Below are 14,751 nucleotides of genomic sequence, written 5' to 3'. Positions count from 1 at the left end.
CAGATGCAAATGACAGATTAAAAAAAAAATGGCGATTGTTTTGATCAATTACGTGTTGCCGGCCCTGCTTCCACCAACTGCCAACTGAAAACATGGCGGGCGATTTAAAATGCTGTCTCTATTTGGCTACTTTATGAGCTAAAGCTTCCCGTACAACTGATCGTTGTTGCATTATCGATTGACTATACTATCAGCAACAGTAATTAGAACGCATATTACATTATCTGGTCAAATATAACGGTGCAATTCCCCCAAATTTGTCACTTACAAAAGTGTACTCTTGGCCATTTTCCATCGTTTTCGATCCCAGACATCAATCAAGCAACATACGGCTTTGTTTATCAAACCTCCTGGATATTCTTTTGTTTTCCAAGCTAATTTTCCGACGAATTTTTGAGTGAAAAGGTGAATTTTTCGACTATTTAACGAAAAGGGTGAGTACTGTAAAGGGATATTCAAAATAGGCGCATTTTTCGAAGTTTTTCTTCACTTCCGATTGTGTTTTTTTGCCATTCCCCACCTACGTGACACGTGCGGATGCACTTCTATTTCCAGCCCATTTCGCATTCTCAAGAGCTATAAGCAAGCTGACGGAAAATTCGGTGTTTAGCCTCTCATTTGTGTCATTTGCAGGTAATTTGCCATTATTCGTGGTTTTCTCCTTAAATTATATCTCCTCCTAGCTAGGTAATAGCTTTTTATAGAATCTCTGAGCATTAGTAATAATAATATCTGTGAGTAATCTATGCGAACTACTGAGAAATCAAGGCGGGGCACCATAATATATCCGTACTTTGCGGCCACGTGTATTCGTTACATCCCTTTTGAATTATTCTAATCATCCAGTATGTATTAATTTAATTGGTTGACATTGATTATAGCAGGGCAGAGTGCAAGTTTCCGGTGATAATAAATACTCATTTTTATGCTCTTCACACTTCAAGATATAGTTCCTAAGTTCATTAAATTCTGAATTATTTTGTTCAGAAAAAGCTTAACCCATTAGTGTTTTATTGGAAATAATGAACCTTTCACATATTTTAAACAAAATATATCTTTCTACATTTAATCCCTAACAAACATTGAAAATATTCATGAGAAAAATTTCAAGGAAACCTTGCTTGACCCTATTCATTTGCCAGTTGTTTTGTATCCATGGGCACAGTGTTCAAGTTTGAATTATAACCTCACTTATAGACTTATAGGGCTGATAGTAAAATTACTTGTCTAGAACCCCAGGACAGTGTGAATCCTCATCTCATAAGTGTAGAAATGTTATTGTAACAGTCATTTTAATTTAAAACAAGCTTATCCTCTTATATCAAAATAACCACAACTGACAAATAGGTACTTTTCACTAATAGGATAGTAATAGGTATGCCCTGGGCCCTAATTCTATAGCAACATAGTTGAAAATGAGAATTAAGTTTTTGCTAACATTAGTTGATCCAAAAATTTCATGGCACAAAATTTAATTCTCATTCTCACATTTTTCCATAGAATTAGGCAAATTTGTAATTAAATACTGTTTGATTGTTGTGTGAAGACATATAAACCACTGTAATTTTGCATCTTTTATTTATTGAAATTCAAGCCATTTCTTCCTTCTATAAGGGTTACCTATAAGGAAAACAAATAATTCAATTGAATTGATCGAATAAAAATGGTTACAAAGTTAGGAGTTCATATGTTTGTCAAATTAGCGACAAGAGTGATCTTTTACAAAATAATATATTCTTTTTAAATCATTTCTCCTTTGACCTCCAACAATGTCACTACCATGTTCATACATTTTTGGTATTATTTATTTGCCTCAATTTAAAAATTTTATCAATGCTCCATCTGCACTAATTCCAAGATCTCAATGACACAGCTGGCATTTGAATAATTTTGTATTGATGTTAATAGGAATCTTGAGGTATAATTGGTCTTCTCCCATTTGAAATTTTCGAAAAACTTACTCGCAATAAGTCTCTAAGAGTAGCTGAGCAAGTTTATATAAAATTTCTCATTATGGAAAGTTTCAGCTTTGCCCAACTCTAATTATATCAAAAGGATGTTGAACCAATGTTTCTAATTAATCTTCAGTCACCTGTGATCTATGTCACTAATCACTTTTAAGTGAACAATAATAATTTGTATTTGTTAATGTATTGCATTTTAAGTTTGTATTTGTTACCTAACTATTAACATTTGTTAAATGATTAACTCTCATGGATCAGTCCTTCTGTTAGCTTTTAGTTATTTTGATCCCATTTCCATTTCAGATATAATCCAAAATGGTACAACATGATATATCCAGTTCGAGTGATGAGAACTCAGGACCAAATTTCCCTGAGGTCCCTGCCAAAGGTATTCCCGTGGGAAAGTACCGCATTGTGGGATGGTCAGTAGACACCACCGGTCGCCGCCTCATCGACGAAATCGTCCAATTGGCTGGCTACACTCCGGATTCTAAATTCTCCCAATATATAATGCCCTTCGCCGACCTGAATCCTTTCTACAGCCGCAAACACAATATTAGGGTGTTCAACGCCCTTCGTTACCGAAGACTGAAGGATATGAGAACCGGTCAATTCTTGAAAACAAAAAGCGAAGTGTCCGCTCTTACAGACTTCATCCAGTGGCTGGAAACTGTCCGTGGTGACGCAGATGGCGTGGTGTTAACATTCCACGAGGTGCGCAAAGCCACCCCGGGGATGCTTTTAGAAGCATTGCGCAGGAACAGTTTATTGGAACGCTTCGAGAAAGTTTGCAAAGGATTTGCGAACGGATACAGCGTAGCCAAAGCCAAGTGCCAGAGTAGTACAAAGACTTACAATTTGAGGATCATGGGCAAACTCCTCTTGGGAAGGGAGAGCAATGACTATAGTAATGCAGTGGAGAGAGCCTCCGCTATTTATGACATTGTTGTCCATCTTGCTCAAGGAGAGAGGAAGGATATTGATACAGATACTAGTAAAGCTAGTACTGGGACTGAGCCAGATCTCATTGAATTGGTGTGTCCATACACCAACCCAATTTCAGCTGAAGAAGAGGAAATTGAATTATTTAAGGTTAGTTGTTTTTCTCAATTTTTAAGTATCTCTCAGTTTGTTTACTAAAAGTGTTTCAATGATAAGATTTACCGGGTATGTAATATAAATTTTATCCAAACAAAATTTGAATCCCTATTTTTTGTATTTAGTTGGTTATTTAAATGGGAAGATATGGGAAGTTTTTTCAAATATAACAAGTGTCTCATCAATTATCAAGATCATCTTCAAATATTACAATTTTTTCTAATAGCTAATAAATCTGCTTCTATATTCTTCTGTGGCCTCGGTTTCTAGAGTATATATTTGCTGTTTATTCAGTCAGACAATTAGTCTACTGTAAGTACTAAATCTTATCTTCAAGTTTTATATTTGCGGTTTTATTGTTTGGTACCAGATATCGTATTCGTTTAAAGTATTGAAAATACATATTAAATAAGATCGGAATGACAAGTAGGGGTCATAGAAGTCCTCGTCGTAGAAGAGGTTATTTAAAAATGTTTCAAACACAAACTATACAATCAACTTTCCACAAAAATAGTAAATGAAAGTATAAATGGCTTCTAATATTTTGTAGGATTCATAAATTCTAAAATATTTCTAGCTTGACACTGAAACCATCAGAGTGTCCGCTGTTGAAGATTCTCAAATTTCGAAAAATTCTTTTTTTAGGTGTTACTTCAAAGACAGAACACATTCCGCCCAGTCTTTGGGGCACTGATGAAGGCCAGTCCGCCCGAAAGACAGCACGCTAGTCACTTGAGAAGACTTCTCGCGGAGAACAATATCAACTATGACAGATTGAAGGAGACTTTTGAAAGTGGCGGCAAGGAGGGACTTGACAAAATTTTAAAAGAAGAGGTAAATTCGACAGTATTGAAATATGATTAATTTTTCCACGTAATAAGATAAATTAAAATTGAGTTGTTTAAATGGTTGAAGATAATTTGATGTTCCTTCGTTTCAGATTGCTAATGCTATCGAAGCTGATCTGACCGAACTTCTAGAAATTCTCGACTGCTTTTTCGATCCCGACAAACAACCCATCAAACCCAAAACTACCTGGGGTAGGTACAGAAACTACCGGAGCAGACCAAAATCATTCAGCAAGAACCGCAAAAACCGATTGAAGGATTCCGAGTCTAAGGACGAAAGTTCTGGAAAAACTGAGTCCAACACGGACACAACGGCCAGTTCGGGATCCGAAAACGTGGCGAGCACCGAAACTTCGCCGAGAAACGAGCCGCAACGCGTAGAAGTGCCTGCAATCGAGGTAGCCTAGAAATTTAGTGCCTTTATTGCGTAGTTGGAGGTTCATAATTTAATTTGACTAAGTGTTTTCGTCATTAATTTTGTGATTTTTTTCTTTTTGCAATGTTTTTTTGGGTCGTTGAGAGAGATTTTTAATTTTTTTTTGTTAACAGAGGTGTATCTATTTAATAATAATATATTTTGTTGAGAGTTTAGATTTATTTTGTATTATTTGTTTTTGTGATAATAATAATGGGTGATTTATTTGTAAATTCAAATGATTTGATACTTGTTATTTTAGTTGATTATTACAAAGATTCAATAAAGGTTAACGTATAGCGAATTGATGATGGTGATTTTTCTTCGTTTACTATAAACTGAACCTTATTGGCAATAATTGATCCGGAGATTCGGGACATTTTAAAATATGTAGGAATTAAAAAAAACTTGCTTAAAATAAAATATGACAAGAAACACCTCATACAGTCTGGTGTTTCACCAAGGACGTAGCTCTGATGTCTGAATAAAATAGATAATTTTGAAAAAAATTATTTCAGTTAACCGTTGCCTATTCTATTATCGGATATTGTTGCTCGGATTCAATTTGAATAAAGAGCGCGCACACACACACATCGTCGATGTTCGCCTAAAAGACCATGAGAACCACTACTGGAAGCACCAAATACACTCCGACCTCATAACTGTTTATTCTTGTAAATATAAGACCTCCTCATCTAAAAGAACAAAGACGGGCCATAGATATTATGTGCCTCTCGTCTTTCGCCTTTACGCTTTCTAAAAATAATAAAACCGTGCTCTACAACAACCATTCAAATGTTCTACGACGTTATTGACTCCCGGTGATTTAATCATGCACCAGTTGCATACTTCCTGAACTTGGCCCACGGTACTGGTAGTGGACATTTCGAAATTGGAAAAATTGTGATAATGAACACTTTTTGACAGATGTCACATTGACTTTTCATTGTTTTTTAATTTATTTCAACATGATTCCTTAGTAATTTTAAAGTTAATTTATCATTTAAATAGGTCAAAGTCCTTTGCTACTTTTTGATTTTTGTATCTGGTAACTCTCTCCAGTGCAGTTGGGTTCCGTTAAGGTTGATTGAGTGGTTGAGTTAACTGCTAATTGTTGAAGTGAACCAAAGGTAAGTTATCTTTACTGCATTCAAATACATCCAATTAAATACTAATATTTATTATAAACATTATAACACCAACTAGGGCTTATGGACTGTGCGACAGTAGTGCCATGATAGTCACTGCAGTTTTGACCATTTATACCTCTTCAGTTGCATTGTTTTTAAATTTCTGTTTGCAAGTCCAATGAAGATGACACTTTAAGTACAAATATCCTCAATCTCACAACAAATAGTATACACTCTCTCATATTATTGTGCTAGCCAAAGTTATTCATTACAATCAAACAGCTTAAAATCAAATATGTTTTGTCTGCATAACATATATGTTTCAACTTAGCACTGCTTGTACAGATTATTCCATTGTTCTTTATCTTCATGAACACTGAATAATTTGATTAACAATTACTAAGGACAGTTTAAATTTTTTTGTTCGATTGCTGACCTGACAAGCTGATATTCAAAGATCTAGACAAAGTTCAATTTTCCTTTTCACTTCCACTTTAAATGATTTTCGAACCATATCAGGGTTTAATTTTATCATTAACACAATAAGGTTAGATATTTATTTTTAGCTTGAGAAAATTAGCTTCGTACAACTTTATATGCAAGTGTAGATAGATGCAAATTGATAAGTGTATGTAAAGAACAATCAATAATTTGTTAAAAATGATCAAGTGAAATTGATTATCTATATGTTCACCTACATAGTAATTTCTAGTCATCAGTTTGTTTTTCAGTAATTTAATAAACAGCTATATTTTAGGCCAAACTTGGCAATTGTTTTTCACTGAACACATATTATTATGCAAGGAGGAAAAGTATCTAAAAGCAGTCTTAACTAAGAAGTTTCTCCTTTTGTGTAATTTTAGGTTGTTTAAATTTACACAACTAAAATTTACAAGTGTCATCACTTATATTCAGGACAAAATGGCGGAGCTAAGATTTGACGGTAGAGTTGTTGTGGTAACTGGAGCTGGAGCTGGTTTAGGAAGATCGTACGCCCATGAATTTGCTTCAAGAGGAGCTAAAGTGGTGGTCAACGACTTGGGAGGCACTAGGCATGGAGATGGCAGTTCCTCAAGGGCTGCTGATACTGTTGTGGAAGAAATCAGACGAAGTGGTTTGTGCTATCTAATTTCTTCATTGCTGAAAAGATTTTTGGCCTAAATAGATCCAATCATCATAAATTAATTTTTTTTAGTTTTATAATCTCGATTTAAATTTCCTCTATAAAAGTAAATGTCATAAACTAAGAATTTTTATACTTTTTCTGGCCTTGTAGGTAGAAGTTAATTTATTATTTGTTTCATTAGGAGGCATTGCAGTAGCAGATTACAATTCGGTAGTCGAAGGAGAGAAAGTAATCAAAACCGCCCTCGATAACTTCGGACGTGTCGATGTTCTAATCAACAATGCAGGCATTCTTCGAGACAAAAGCTTTACCCGTGTTTCTGATCAAGATTGGGGTACGTTCATGCTCATTCAAAAGTAACATGCTCTAGTTTTCTTTATAATTTTTTAGACCTAATCCACCAAGTTCATTTAAAGGGTAGTTTTAAGACCGCCCAGGCCGCTTTTCCCTTGATGAAAAAACAGGATTATGGACGCATTATAATGACTTCTTCAACTGCAGGCTTATTTGGTAAATATTAGAATGAGAAAGAATAAATAATAACCCCATTGTAATTTTTTATATTTAAATAGGCAATTTTGGTCAAACCAATTACTCAGCTGCAAAAATGGGATTGGTTGGGTTGGCAAAGACTATAGCTATAGAAGGTGCGAAAAATAATGTGTTCTGCAACGTCATAGTGCCTACTGCAGCCAGTAGATTAACTGAGGATATTTTACCTCCTGAGCTGTTTGAGGAGCTGAGGCCTGAATTTATTGCTCCTGTTGTGGTACGTTTTGGTTTAAAATTTAAAAAAAATCACGAAGTATAGTTATAATTTAGGCCTATCTGTGTCATGAATCCTGCGCGGAAAATGGAGCAGTAGTAGGAGCTTCTGGGGGCTGGGCCGGAAGTTTTGTAGTAGCAAGTGCGAAAGGAGCTCTTTTACGGTCCTCAATTGAAGACAAACTGAGTGTTGAGAAGGTCAGGGATAACTGGGGCAAAATTACTGACATTTCAGATCCCGTATTCCGAGAGTAATTACTCAAGTCTGCACATTTGAAAAGTAAATGAAGACAGTACATTGTAGATCCATCGGAGAGGTTACAGTGGACATAATGGAATCTTTGAACCAACTTAAGAGTGGTTCAAATAAAGACTCCCAAATTACAACTGATTCTTTTCAATTCACCAATAAAGACATAATTTTGTATGCTTTAGGAGGTACCGAATGTTTTCAAGCATAGGTAATTAACTGTAGCAAAGACATTTGTGGTTTTTAGTGGGGGCTTCCCTTGCTAAAGGCAGCGACGAACTTAAATATCTGTACGAGAGTCACGAAGAATTTTCAGTTCTGCCGTCCTTTTTTATCTTACCAGCTTTACAAGCTCTTTTGACTTCTAGCGTGATAAATAAAGCAATTCCAGGAAAAGAAGTTAATTTGGCTCAGATCTTGCATGGAGAGCAATATTTGGAGGTATTTTTTATTTGGCAAGGTAAAACTTATTAGGTATTTAATCAGTGAATTTTGTAAAGATTCTGAAAGAAGTACCTCTGGAAGGTCAGTTGTTCCAAAAAATTGAAATTGTGGAGGTTTTGGATAAAACCTCAGGTGCCAGCGTGGTGGTAAACGGTAAAATGTCCATTAATTGTTAGGAAATAATCATTTTTTCTTAATTTCTGTGTTTTCAGTTGACTCGTTTGATAGAAATAACAACTTAATTATTAGGAACCAAGTTGTGGTTTTCGCAGTTGGTGCGGGTAATTTCGGGGGCCCAAGAAGTGGCTCTAAGCTTATTTCCTGCCAGAACAAACCATCGCGAAAGCCAGATTTGTCTTTGACGCAGAAAACTGGTGTTGACCAGGCTGCTTTGTATAGACTCAGTGGTAAGACTGAATAAATCACACCTAGAATTTAATAAGGAATTTTTGATATTGAGATGAATTTAATCAATTTTGCAGGCGACTTAAATCCTCTTCATATCGACCCAAACATGGCTTTAATGGCAGGATTCAATACTCCTATTTTGCACGGCATGTGCACGCTAGGATTTTCACTCAGACTGATTTTGAGGGCTTATACTGGGCATGATGTGTCGTTGTTTAACTCTCTTAAAGTGAGCAATAACTGTTTTGTTAATATTTATTTGTTTTCCAAAATTATGATGGTAGTAACCAATACATTTAGCATTGCCCTAATGAAGTTTTTAAAAACAATAATACTTTTAGGTCCGATTTACAAAACCCGTGATTCCCGGTGAAACTTTGAGGGTGGACACTTGGAAAGAAGGCAACAGAATTCATTTTGAAACTGTGGTGGTCGAAACCAACCAAGTGGTCATAAGCGGTAAATATATATATTTCTTATCATTAATAACAGAATAATTTAGGTGCGGTGAAGTTTAGCTGCCGATATAGCTCTCGGTTTGTGGAAGCTAACTCGAAGTAATAGGAAGTCCTGTATTTCCTAGTTCAGAATTTTAAGTCCTCGTTAAAATTCAATGCAATTTTAGCACCATGCGGATCGCGGCTGATCAGTTCGAACTTTCAAACAGCACTTACTGTTGCTGTGCTACTTTTCACAGCTCTCCGGTACACAAGAACCGAAAATGATTTTACCGATCAAATTAACATGCGCGTTAGCGTCTTGCGCTCTCGGACTTCGTACAGGCTTATATTAACCATTCAACCTTAATTTTAATCTACACTGTTGCCATAACTGTTAAAAAATAATGGGGATTTGACAACGACTATTTTTCGTGCAAATAAGAATTTTTGAAGGTGAGTTTAGATCTTCAATTAGCGATTTAAGTATTAGCGTTTGTGTGCAATTTTGACTCGGTTCAAAAGGACTAAGTTAGCAGTAATTTACTAGTGAAAACTATTTTTGAAGCGGCAACATCGAACTCACGACATTTCCAATGTCAATACTCGAGTTTTTATGGGTCAATGTTCATCTAGCTCTGTTGATAACTACAACATTAATTTTTTTTATCGATATAACGATAAATAATTAAGATTCTACTTTTCAAATCAAAATCAAAGCCCACAATATCTCTCAATTGTTATTCGCATAGAAAATAAGTACCTGCCCTCATTTACTTGGTGAAATAGACAGTTTTTAGGTGTTTTCTAGTGTAAATAGCGGAAACGGTCGTGCTTCTTTAAAGGTATTTCATTTGCTTATAGTAAAGAAAGTTTATTATGTGTGTACGTCACAGATCTATATATTCGGGGTAATAATGCGTCCAGTAGAATGTTCGCCTTTATTGATTTTAGTCGCAATTTGACTTATTAATGAATCGGGTTATTGGGAACAGGCCTCGTTTGAGTGTTATCAATAGATTAAATTTGGGTAGTCGAATAAATCTATTTTCCTGTGTTATTTTCCGTGTGAATGACGCAATCCTCGTAAGTAAAATAAATATGGCGTTATCTTTTATTAAATTTATACGACCGTTCAAAATGCTCAGTCACGTAGGTATATAAATATATGCATTTATATACATATATACAGGGTGCTCTAGGTTGATTTGAATTTATTTAGTATTGCGTTTTCAGTCCAATTTCAAGAATGAGGGGAAGGCCGAAAATGTGAATCTCCAAAAAGTTCTCTATTAACAGATTTCTGCACTATTAAAGCCTCTTTTATTATCGTAATTTAATTCTCCATTCAATGGGGAATAGTGCTTGAGAAGAATGGGTGATTATATATCAGCAATATTGCGACATGATCAAATCTCAAGAGGAAATAATTTGACGAAGGCGATTAAGGCCTATCAATTGGGATGAAAGTAGGGTCAGTTTTTTTCTTATAATTTACATCAGAACACAAAACAACACAACAGAACTTTTTATAATTTAATTTGTGGCATTTGGTAGTAGCAGCGCGCTAATCTTACGGCATCTCCACTAGAAGTGGCACTTGAATTTCGTTCACCTGTCTAATCTTATAATTTGACAATGCAGTACTCTTATCTCATTGTTAGAGTGAATCAATCGCCGACATACTACAGTTGTAATTTGCACCAGTGCAGTTGTCACAATAATTTCCCTGAAGACCCTAGCAACTAAGTCTCCTTGCGCTTTTTTTTCCCTGAGATCCCTAAAAATTATCCATATTGAATAAAATTTCCTATCGATTTTGCTTTATGTTTTATTTTTCTTTGAAATAAAAAAAAAAATTCCCCTCAATGGCGTCCAAGCTGAGTCTCATATATGGAGCTGCTATACGTAATTGTGAGGATATGATTGACATCACGTTTTTCACACTGCGACATTATGAATTCATAGGGCTATTTGGTCACAAGGCTATTACTAGTATAAAGGGGACATACACTATGGAAATGTTTGGTTTTCGTAGGACAAGTTCGCCAATTGTGCTTGAAGTAGGTAAAATATCACGAATGAAAGAGGCCAACAAAAATCTTGGCGATTGCTACCCACTTCAGATTAGCCGAATATCACACCTTCATCTTAGCTCCAGAATTGTGACATATTTCAATGGACAATATAACATCTTCAATGAATTACAAAACCGAGCAATTTTTTAATACGCAAATTTTAAAAAACTTTTACAAAGGGTGATGTAATTTTCAATAGTATTTGACACTAGGGAAAGCTAAAATTGACCTAGAATAAAATAATAAAATATCCGTACACAGCTTTTTGGTAGCATTAATCACCCGAAAACACGACTTACGTTTCTGAAATGCTTAAGAAGTTTTCCCGTCTTAATTCTAACGTTATTTCAAATTTTTGTAAGATTTAGAACTCCCATCTAAATTAATAAATGGGACCATTTTCAACAGTTTTTATAATTTTCTCTCCGAATAATCCCCATAATGAAATGTTACACCTTGTATATATGCGCATCTCGCATGACAAGCTAATAGGACTTTGTGGTCATCAAGGGCACAGTTTCAATAAGTTCAAAATAAAAATTCGGTCATTGGGCATTTTATTATGTTTGTGAGTTTTTAGATCATTGATTAGTCTTTATAAAATTGTTTTAAGTGAGATGTTATATGATGAATCAATATGCGTACAGGATGACGCTTAATTGATGGACGAAAGTTTAAGGGTGGATATTCGTGTTTAAAATAAACATTTTATCAAATTTTAATAATTAAAGTTGTAAATTATTAAAATTTTAAATAACATTCCCAGTTAATTGTGGAATAATTCAAATACAGCGTTTTCAACTATTTGAGTGCCAGAGATTCATAGATTGCGTAGTAGTAGAATGTTTTTTTTCCATATGAATGCTCGTTTTCATCAAAAAGCTTATTTCATTTCGATGCAACAATACTCGAATACATGAGATTATTGGGAATGTAAACAAAATTCGGCTGGAACTCATTGTTGCTGGTTCCGCGGCTTTATTTTTTAGTCAAGTGTTAAGCCATAACTCATGATCAAAATGTAAGAAAACAAATTTTTTTCCCTTTAGTCGATGTTAATTATTTTGAGGCTATATATAGAATTTCTTATCTTTGCTTTACATGGTCAGGGATTCTCACCACCAAGTGTAATTGCAGGTGCAAATATCGTATAGTTAACAATAATAATCACCTAAATTTTCCTCCGTTAGCTATGAATCACCTTTTATACATATTTATTTGTAACCTGTTGCCGGTCGACTAGAGCCGGCCTTAGCAAGTCTGGCGCCCTGGGAAAAATACTTATTTACCGCCCCCCTACCTTCAAGTAAAACCGCCGATCCGGAAAGTCCGTTGCCCTTCCTGGTCTCCCGCCCAACCTCGACTCCTCATAAGGGCGGTACTGCGCTCACCTTTCTGTCCTTTGCCAATAATTTTAGTAGGACTTCTATGTTAGTAACGTTCGAAATTAACTTGCAGACTATTGTCAATCTCAGTTCTTTTTTTTACATTTATCAAAACTGACCTGATCATTTTCCAAACATTTTTAATTAACTGAATTAGTAGGTAGTTTTTCTTCAAATTTTTTTTGTTTTTTTTTTGGCTTTTGGCCAGCACTACATCTTAGCTCAATGGTTTCGTGTCCAATACGAATACATTTATTTTAGGTGCCTACGTAGACTTAAAATCAATCAAAATGACTCCCTCAGCCAACACATTAGCCGCCAGTGGGCTGAAGAGCGATGCCATTTTCGAATACATTATCGAGCAAGTGAAAGCCGACCCCAACAGAGCCAAAAGCGTAGGGGGTATCTTTTTGTATAAGATCACCAAAGATGGAAAAGTGGTTAAACAATGGAGTAAGTAGTCTTCAATTTTCCATGCTACATGAAAAGCTTCGCTTTTTTGTACATATTTTATTCGCATTCACTGTCAGTTTCAACATTAGACGGAAATAGTGTTCTAATTTGAGTTTAATCAAATAATGTTAAAAATAACTTGATTTTTACCAATGATAATAGTTTAAATAATGAAAAAATATATACACATTTCTTATATTTGCATTGTGGGTTTAAACTAATTTGGTTTATTTAGCAATGGACCTTAAAAACGCCAAAGTGTACGAAGGTGAACCGGAGTCAAAACCAAACACCACCCTCACAGTTTCCGATGAAGATTTCCTTCTGCTTTCAGAAGGAAAACTGCAACCACAGCAGGCCTTCATGAAGGGTAAACTCAAGATCACCGGCAATATTATGATGGCCCAGAAATTAAGTCCTTTGTTAAAGGCAAATTCCAAGTTATAAATCCAACCATATTTTTTTTATTAAGCCGGTATTTATAAGTATAATCATTATTTGCATTTTGGGAAATACATGTTGTGTAATGTAAGTTGTTACTTGGTGATTTTTATGTGTCTAATTTTGTTAAAGGTGTTTTTATTAAAATATATTTTACTATAAATTTTTGAGTTTTTTTGGACAGGTACTTAAATAAAGCCAATACGTCAAACATGTAAAGTGCATTTAATTCAACAACATGGCTTATTACAAAGTATAAATTGAAATGGCTAAAAACTGCCTAAAACGGAAGTACGTGGATCACAGCTCTCTTTGAGGAAGGGATTTCTTTGGTGGGCAAATGTGAGACTCGCCTATGCAGAATTTAGTTTCTATGTTATCTTCGTCGTTTTGATAATATTTTATAATGTTCTCTTCAAATTCCTCTATTATAGTTTCACACTAAAAGGGAAGGACATATTTTTTTATGCTTGAAAGTCAAATTATTAGTGAGGGGTTTATGGGCAAAGGGAATGGGTTTAGTAATAGTTTGTTGTGAAATTGAGGTTTAAATACGAAATAAGATAATGATTAATAAATAAGAGAATTTAGTCCTATAAAGGAGCAACATTTCCATTAATTTCCAAGGTTTTAACGCAAAAGTTTGGTAAATGACAAAAATTAGGTCTTTTTAATTGCTGCAGGATTTTTGTTTATGGATTATTGATTAAACTTCTTTAATTATTATCATGTATCATTATCATATCAAGTAATATAAGTTAATCCAATTTCCAGGCCAAACAAAATAATTTTCTAGAACACTTACATAATATTTAAGACTTTTGTTTAAATCGTCGTCCTGAACAAACTCAATCTCCCCCATATAAGGGTTCATTTTCCCATCCGAAGATATCATTTTGAGAATAGTGAGGGTTCCATTGGTTTTCCATAATCCTCTAACATAATCATCCATTTTCTTGCAAATTTCTTCCATGAGTTCAGACAGAAAGATCTCAGAATGGGCTGCTGACACTGACTTGGGAGCATCATAGTTTCCATGGGGATCCAACCGATGCCCCCCAACTTTAACTGTTTGAGACCTGTCCACACTTTTAACTGCTTGTGTTAGTTCTTGAATAGTAGCCTCACAAACTAAATTACATATTATAACGGTTGTTTTAATTAGAAAAATAATATTTAAGCTTGCCTAAACATCGAACTTCCTTGTTATCAAGTTTGACGTCGTGCACAACATCCTGGGCGAAGACATGATACAAAACTACCAGCAAATTAAGTAATGATGTTTTATACGACATGCTGATCTGTTATTTTAGTGCTTAACTAAAGAAAAGTAAAGGAAAACTTAATTTTCTTGGGATTATATCTGTCCAAAAACCCAACACACGTCATTTTAATGTTGACACGTATCTTTGTTTTGATTGGTCAGATTGGAATTCATCTGTCTCCCCGCCTTTTGTTGAAAATGCGTGATAATTATCTATTATTTTGTATTATATATCGGTCAGATAC

The 14,751-nt window shown here is 34.8% G+C and overlaps 3 protein-coding genes across 8 annotated transcripts; 2 read left to right on the top strand and 1 right to left on the bottom strand.

Annotated features, from left to right (window-relative positions):
• The first annotated feature begins 207 nt into the window (after nucleotides 1–207).
• On the top strand, nucleotides 208–4,629 carry exu (exuperantia). 3 transcript variants are annotated; one of them, XM_066286587.1, is made up of 4 exons: nucleotides 208–434; nucleotides 2,268–3,056; nucleotides 3,708–3,896; nucleotides 4,003–4,629. In XM_066286587.1, the coding sequence occupies exons 2-4, from the start codon at nucleotides 2,280–2,282 to the stop codon at nucleotides 4,315–4,317; spliced, it is 1,281 nt and encodes a 426-aa protein (XP_066142684.1). In that variant the 5' UTR covers nucleotides 208–434; nucleotides 2,268–2,279; the 3' UTR covers nucleotides 4,318–4,629. The 3 variants fall into 3 exon arrangements, with proteins under 3 accessions (XP_066142684.1, XP_066142683.1, XP_066142685.1); XM_066286586.1 differs by lacking the exon at nucleotides 208–434 and adding an exon at nucleotides 483–633; XM_066286588.1 differs by lacking the exon at nucleotides 208–434 and adding an exon at nucleotides 732–845.
• A 652-nt stretch (nucleotides 4,630–5,281) lies between these two features.
• LOC136341702 (peroxisomal multifunctional enzyme type 2-like) lies at nucleotides 5,282–13,405 on the top strand. 4 transcript variants are annotated; one of them, XM_066286954.1, is made up of 14 exons: nucleotides 5,282–5,455; nucleotides 6,371–6,569; nucleotides 6,763–6,915; nucleotides 6,972–7,091; nucleotides 7,154–7,350; nucleotides 7,404–7,597; nucleotides 7,651–7,784; nucleotides 7,844–8,037; nucleotides 8,097–8,193; nucleotides 8,253–8,447; nucleotides 8,523–8,677; nucleotides 8,790–8,907; nucleotides 12,610–12,801; nucleotides 13,037–13,405. In XM_066286954.1, exons 2-14 carry the CDS (start codon nucleotides 6,377–6,379, stop codon nucleotides 13,246–13,248), a joined length of 2,154 nt encoding a protein of 717 aa, XP_066143051.1. In that variant the 5' UTR covers nucleotides 5,282–5,455; nucleotides 6,371–6,376; the 3' UTR covers nucleotides 13,249–13,405. The 4 variants fall into 4 exon arrangements, with proteins under 4 accessions (XP_066143051.1, XP_066143054.1, XP_066143052.1 ...); XM_066286957.1 differs by lacking the exons at nucleotides 5,282–5,455; nucleotides 6,371–6,569; nucleotides 6,763–6,915; ... (7 more) ...; nucleotides 8,523–8,677; nucleotides 8,790–8,907 and adding an exon at nucleotides 9,215–9,341; XM_066286955.1 differs by lacking the exons at nucleotides 5,282–5,455; nucleotides 6,371–6,569; nucleotides 6,763–6,915; ... (7 more) ...; nucleotides 8,523–8,677; nucleotides 8,790–8,907 and adding an exon at nucleotides 9,504–9,730.
• Nucleotides 13,406–13,448: 43 nt separating this feature from the next.
• On the bottom strand, nucleotides 13,449–14,651 carry sel (canopy family protein seele). Its single transcript, XM_066286987.1, has 3 exons — nucleotides 14,429–14,651; nucleotides 14,048–14,373; nucleotides 13,449–13,683 (listed from the first exon to the last, which is right to left on the bottom strand). The coding sequence occupies exons 1-3, from the start codon at nucleotides 14,535–14,537 to the stop codon at nucleotides 13,543–13,545; spliced, it is 576 nt and encodes a 191-aa protein (XP_066143084.1). The 5' UTR covers nucleotides 14,538–14,651; the 3' UTR covers nucleotides 13,449–13,542.
• Nucleotides 14,652–14,751: the final 100 nt, after the last annotated feature.

Source organism: Euwallacea fornicatus, chromosome 10, assembly GCF_040115645.1.
Source record: "Euwallacea fornicatus isolate EFF26 chromosome 10, ASM4011564v1, whole genome shotgun sequence".
Taxonomy (NCBI): Eukaryota; Metazoa; Arthropoda; class Insecta; order Coleoptera; family Curculionidae; genus Euwallacea; species Euwallacea fornicatus.
The sequence above is the reverse complement of the archived record's forward strand: the minus strand, read 5'-3'. Positions and strand labels throughout refer to the sequence as shown.

Excerpts from the sequence above, each read along its gene's own strand:
- exu (XM_066286587.1), top strand. The coding sequence starts at position 2,280 with ATGGTACAACATGATATATCCAGTTCGAGTGATGAGAACTCAGGACCA. Across the intron at positions 3,057-3,707 it reads AGGAAATTGAATTATTTAAG|GTGTTACTTCAAAGACAGAA; the intron begins GTTAGTTGTTTT and ends TTCTTTTTTTAG. Across the intron at positions 3,897-4,002 it reads ACAAAATTTTAAAAGAAGAG|ATTGCTAATGCTATCGAAGC; the intron begins GTAAATTCGACA and ends CCTTCGTTTCAG.
- LOC136341702 (XM_066286954.1), top strand. The coding sequence starts at position 6,377 with ATGGCGGAGCTAAGATTTGACGGTAGAGTTGTTGTGGTAACTGGAGCT. Across the intron at positions 7,598-7,650 it reads TCAGATCCCGTATTCCGAGA|ATCCATCGGAGAGGTTACAG; the intron begins GTAATTACTCAA and ends AGTACATTGTAG. Across the intron at positions 12,802-13,036 it reads AAAAGTGGTTAAACAATGGA|CAATGGACCTTAAAAACGCC; the intron begins GTAAGTAGTCTT and ends TGGTTTATTTAG.
- sel (XM_066286987.1), bottom strand. The coding sequence starts at position 14,537 with ATGTCGTATAAAACATCATTACTTAATTTGCTGGTAGTTTTGTATCAT. Across the intron at positions 14,374-14,428 it reads CAAGGAAGTTCGATGTTTAG|TTTGTGAGGCTACTATTCAA; the intron begins GCAAGCTTAAAT and ends TATGTAATTTAG. Across the intron at positions 13,684-14,047 it reads ACAAAAGTCTTAAATATTAT|TGTGAAACTATAATAGAGGA; the intron begins GTAAGTGTTCTA and ends CTTCCCTTTTAG.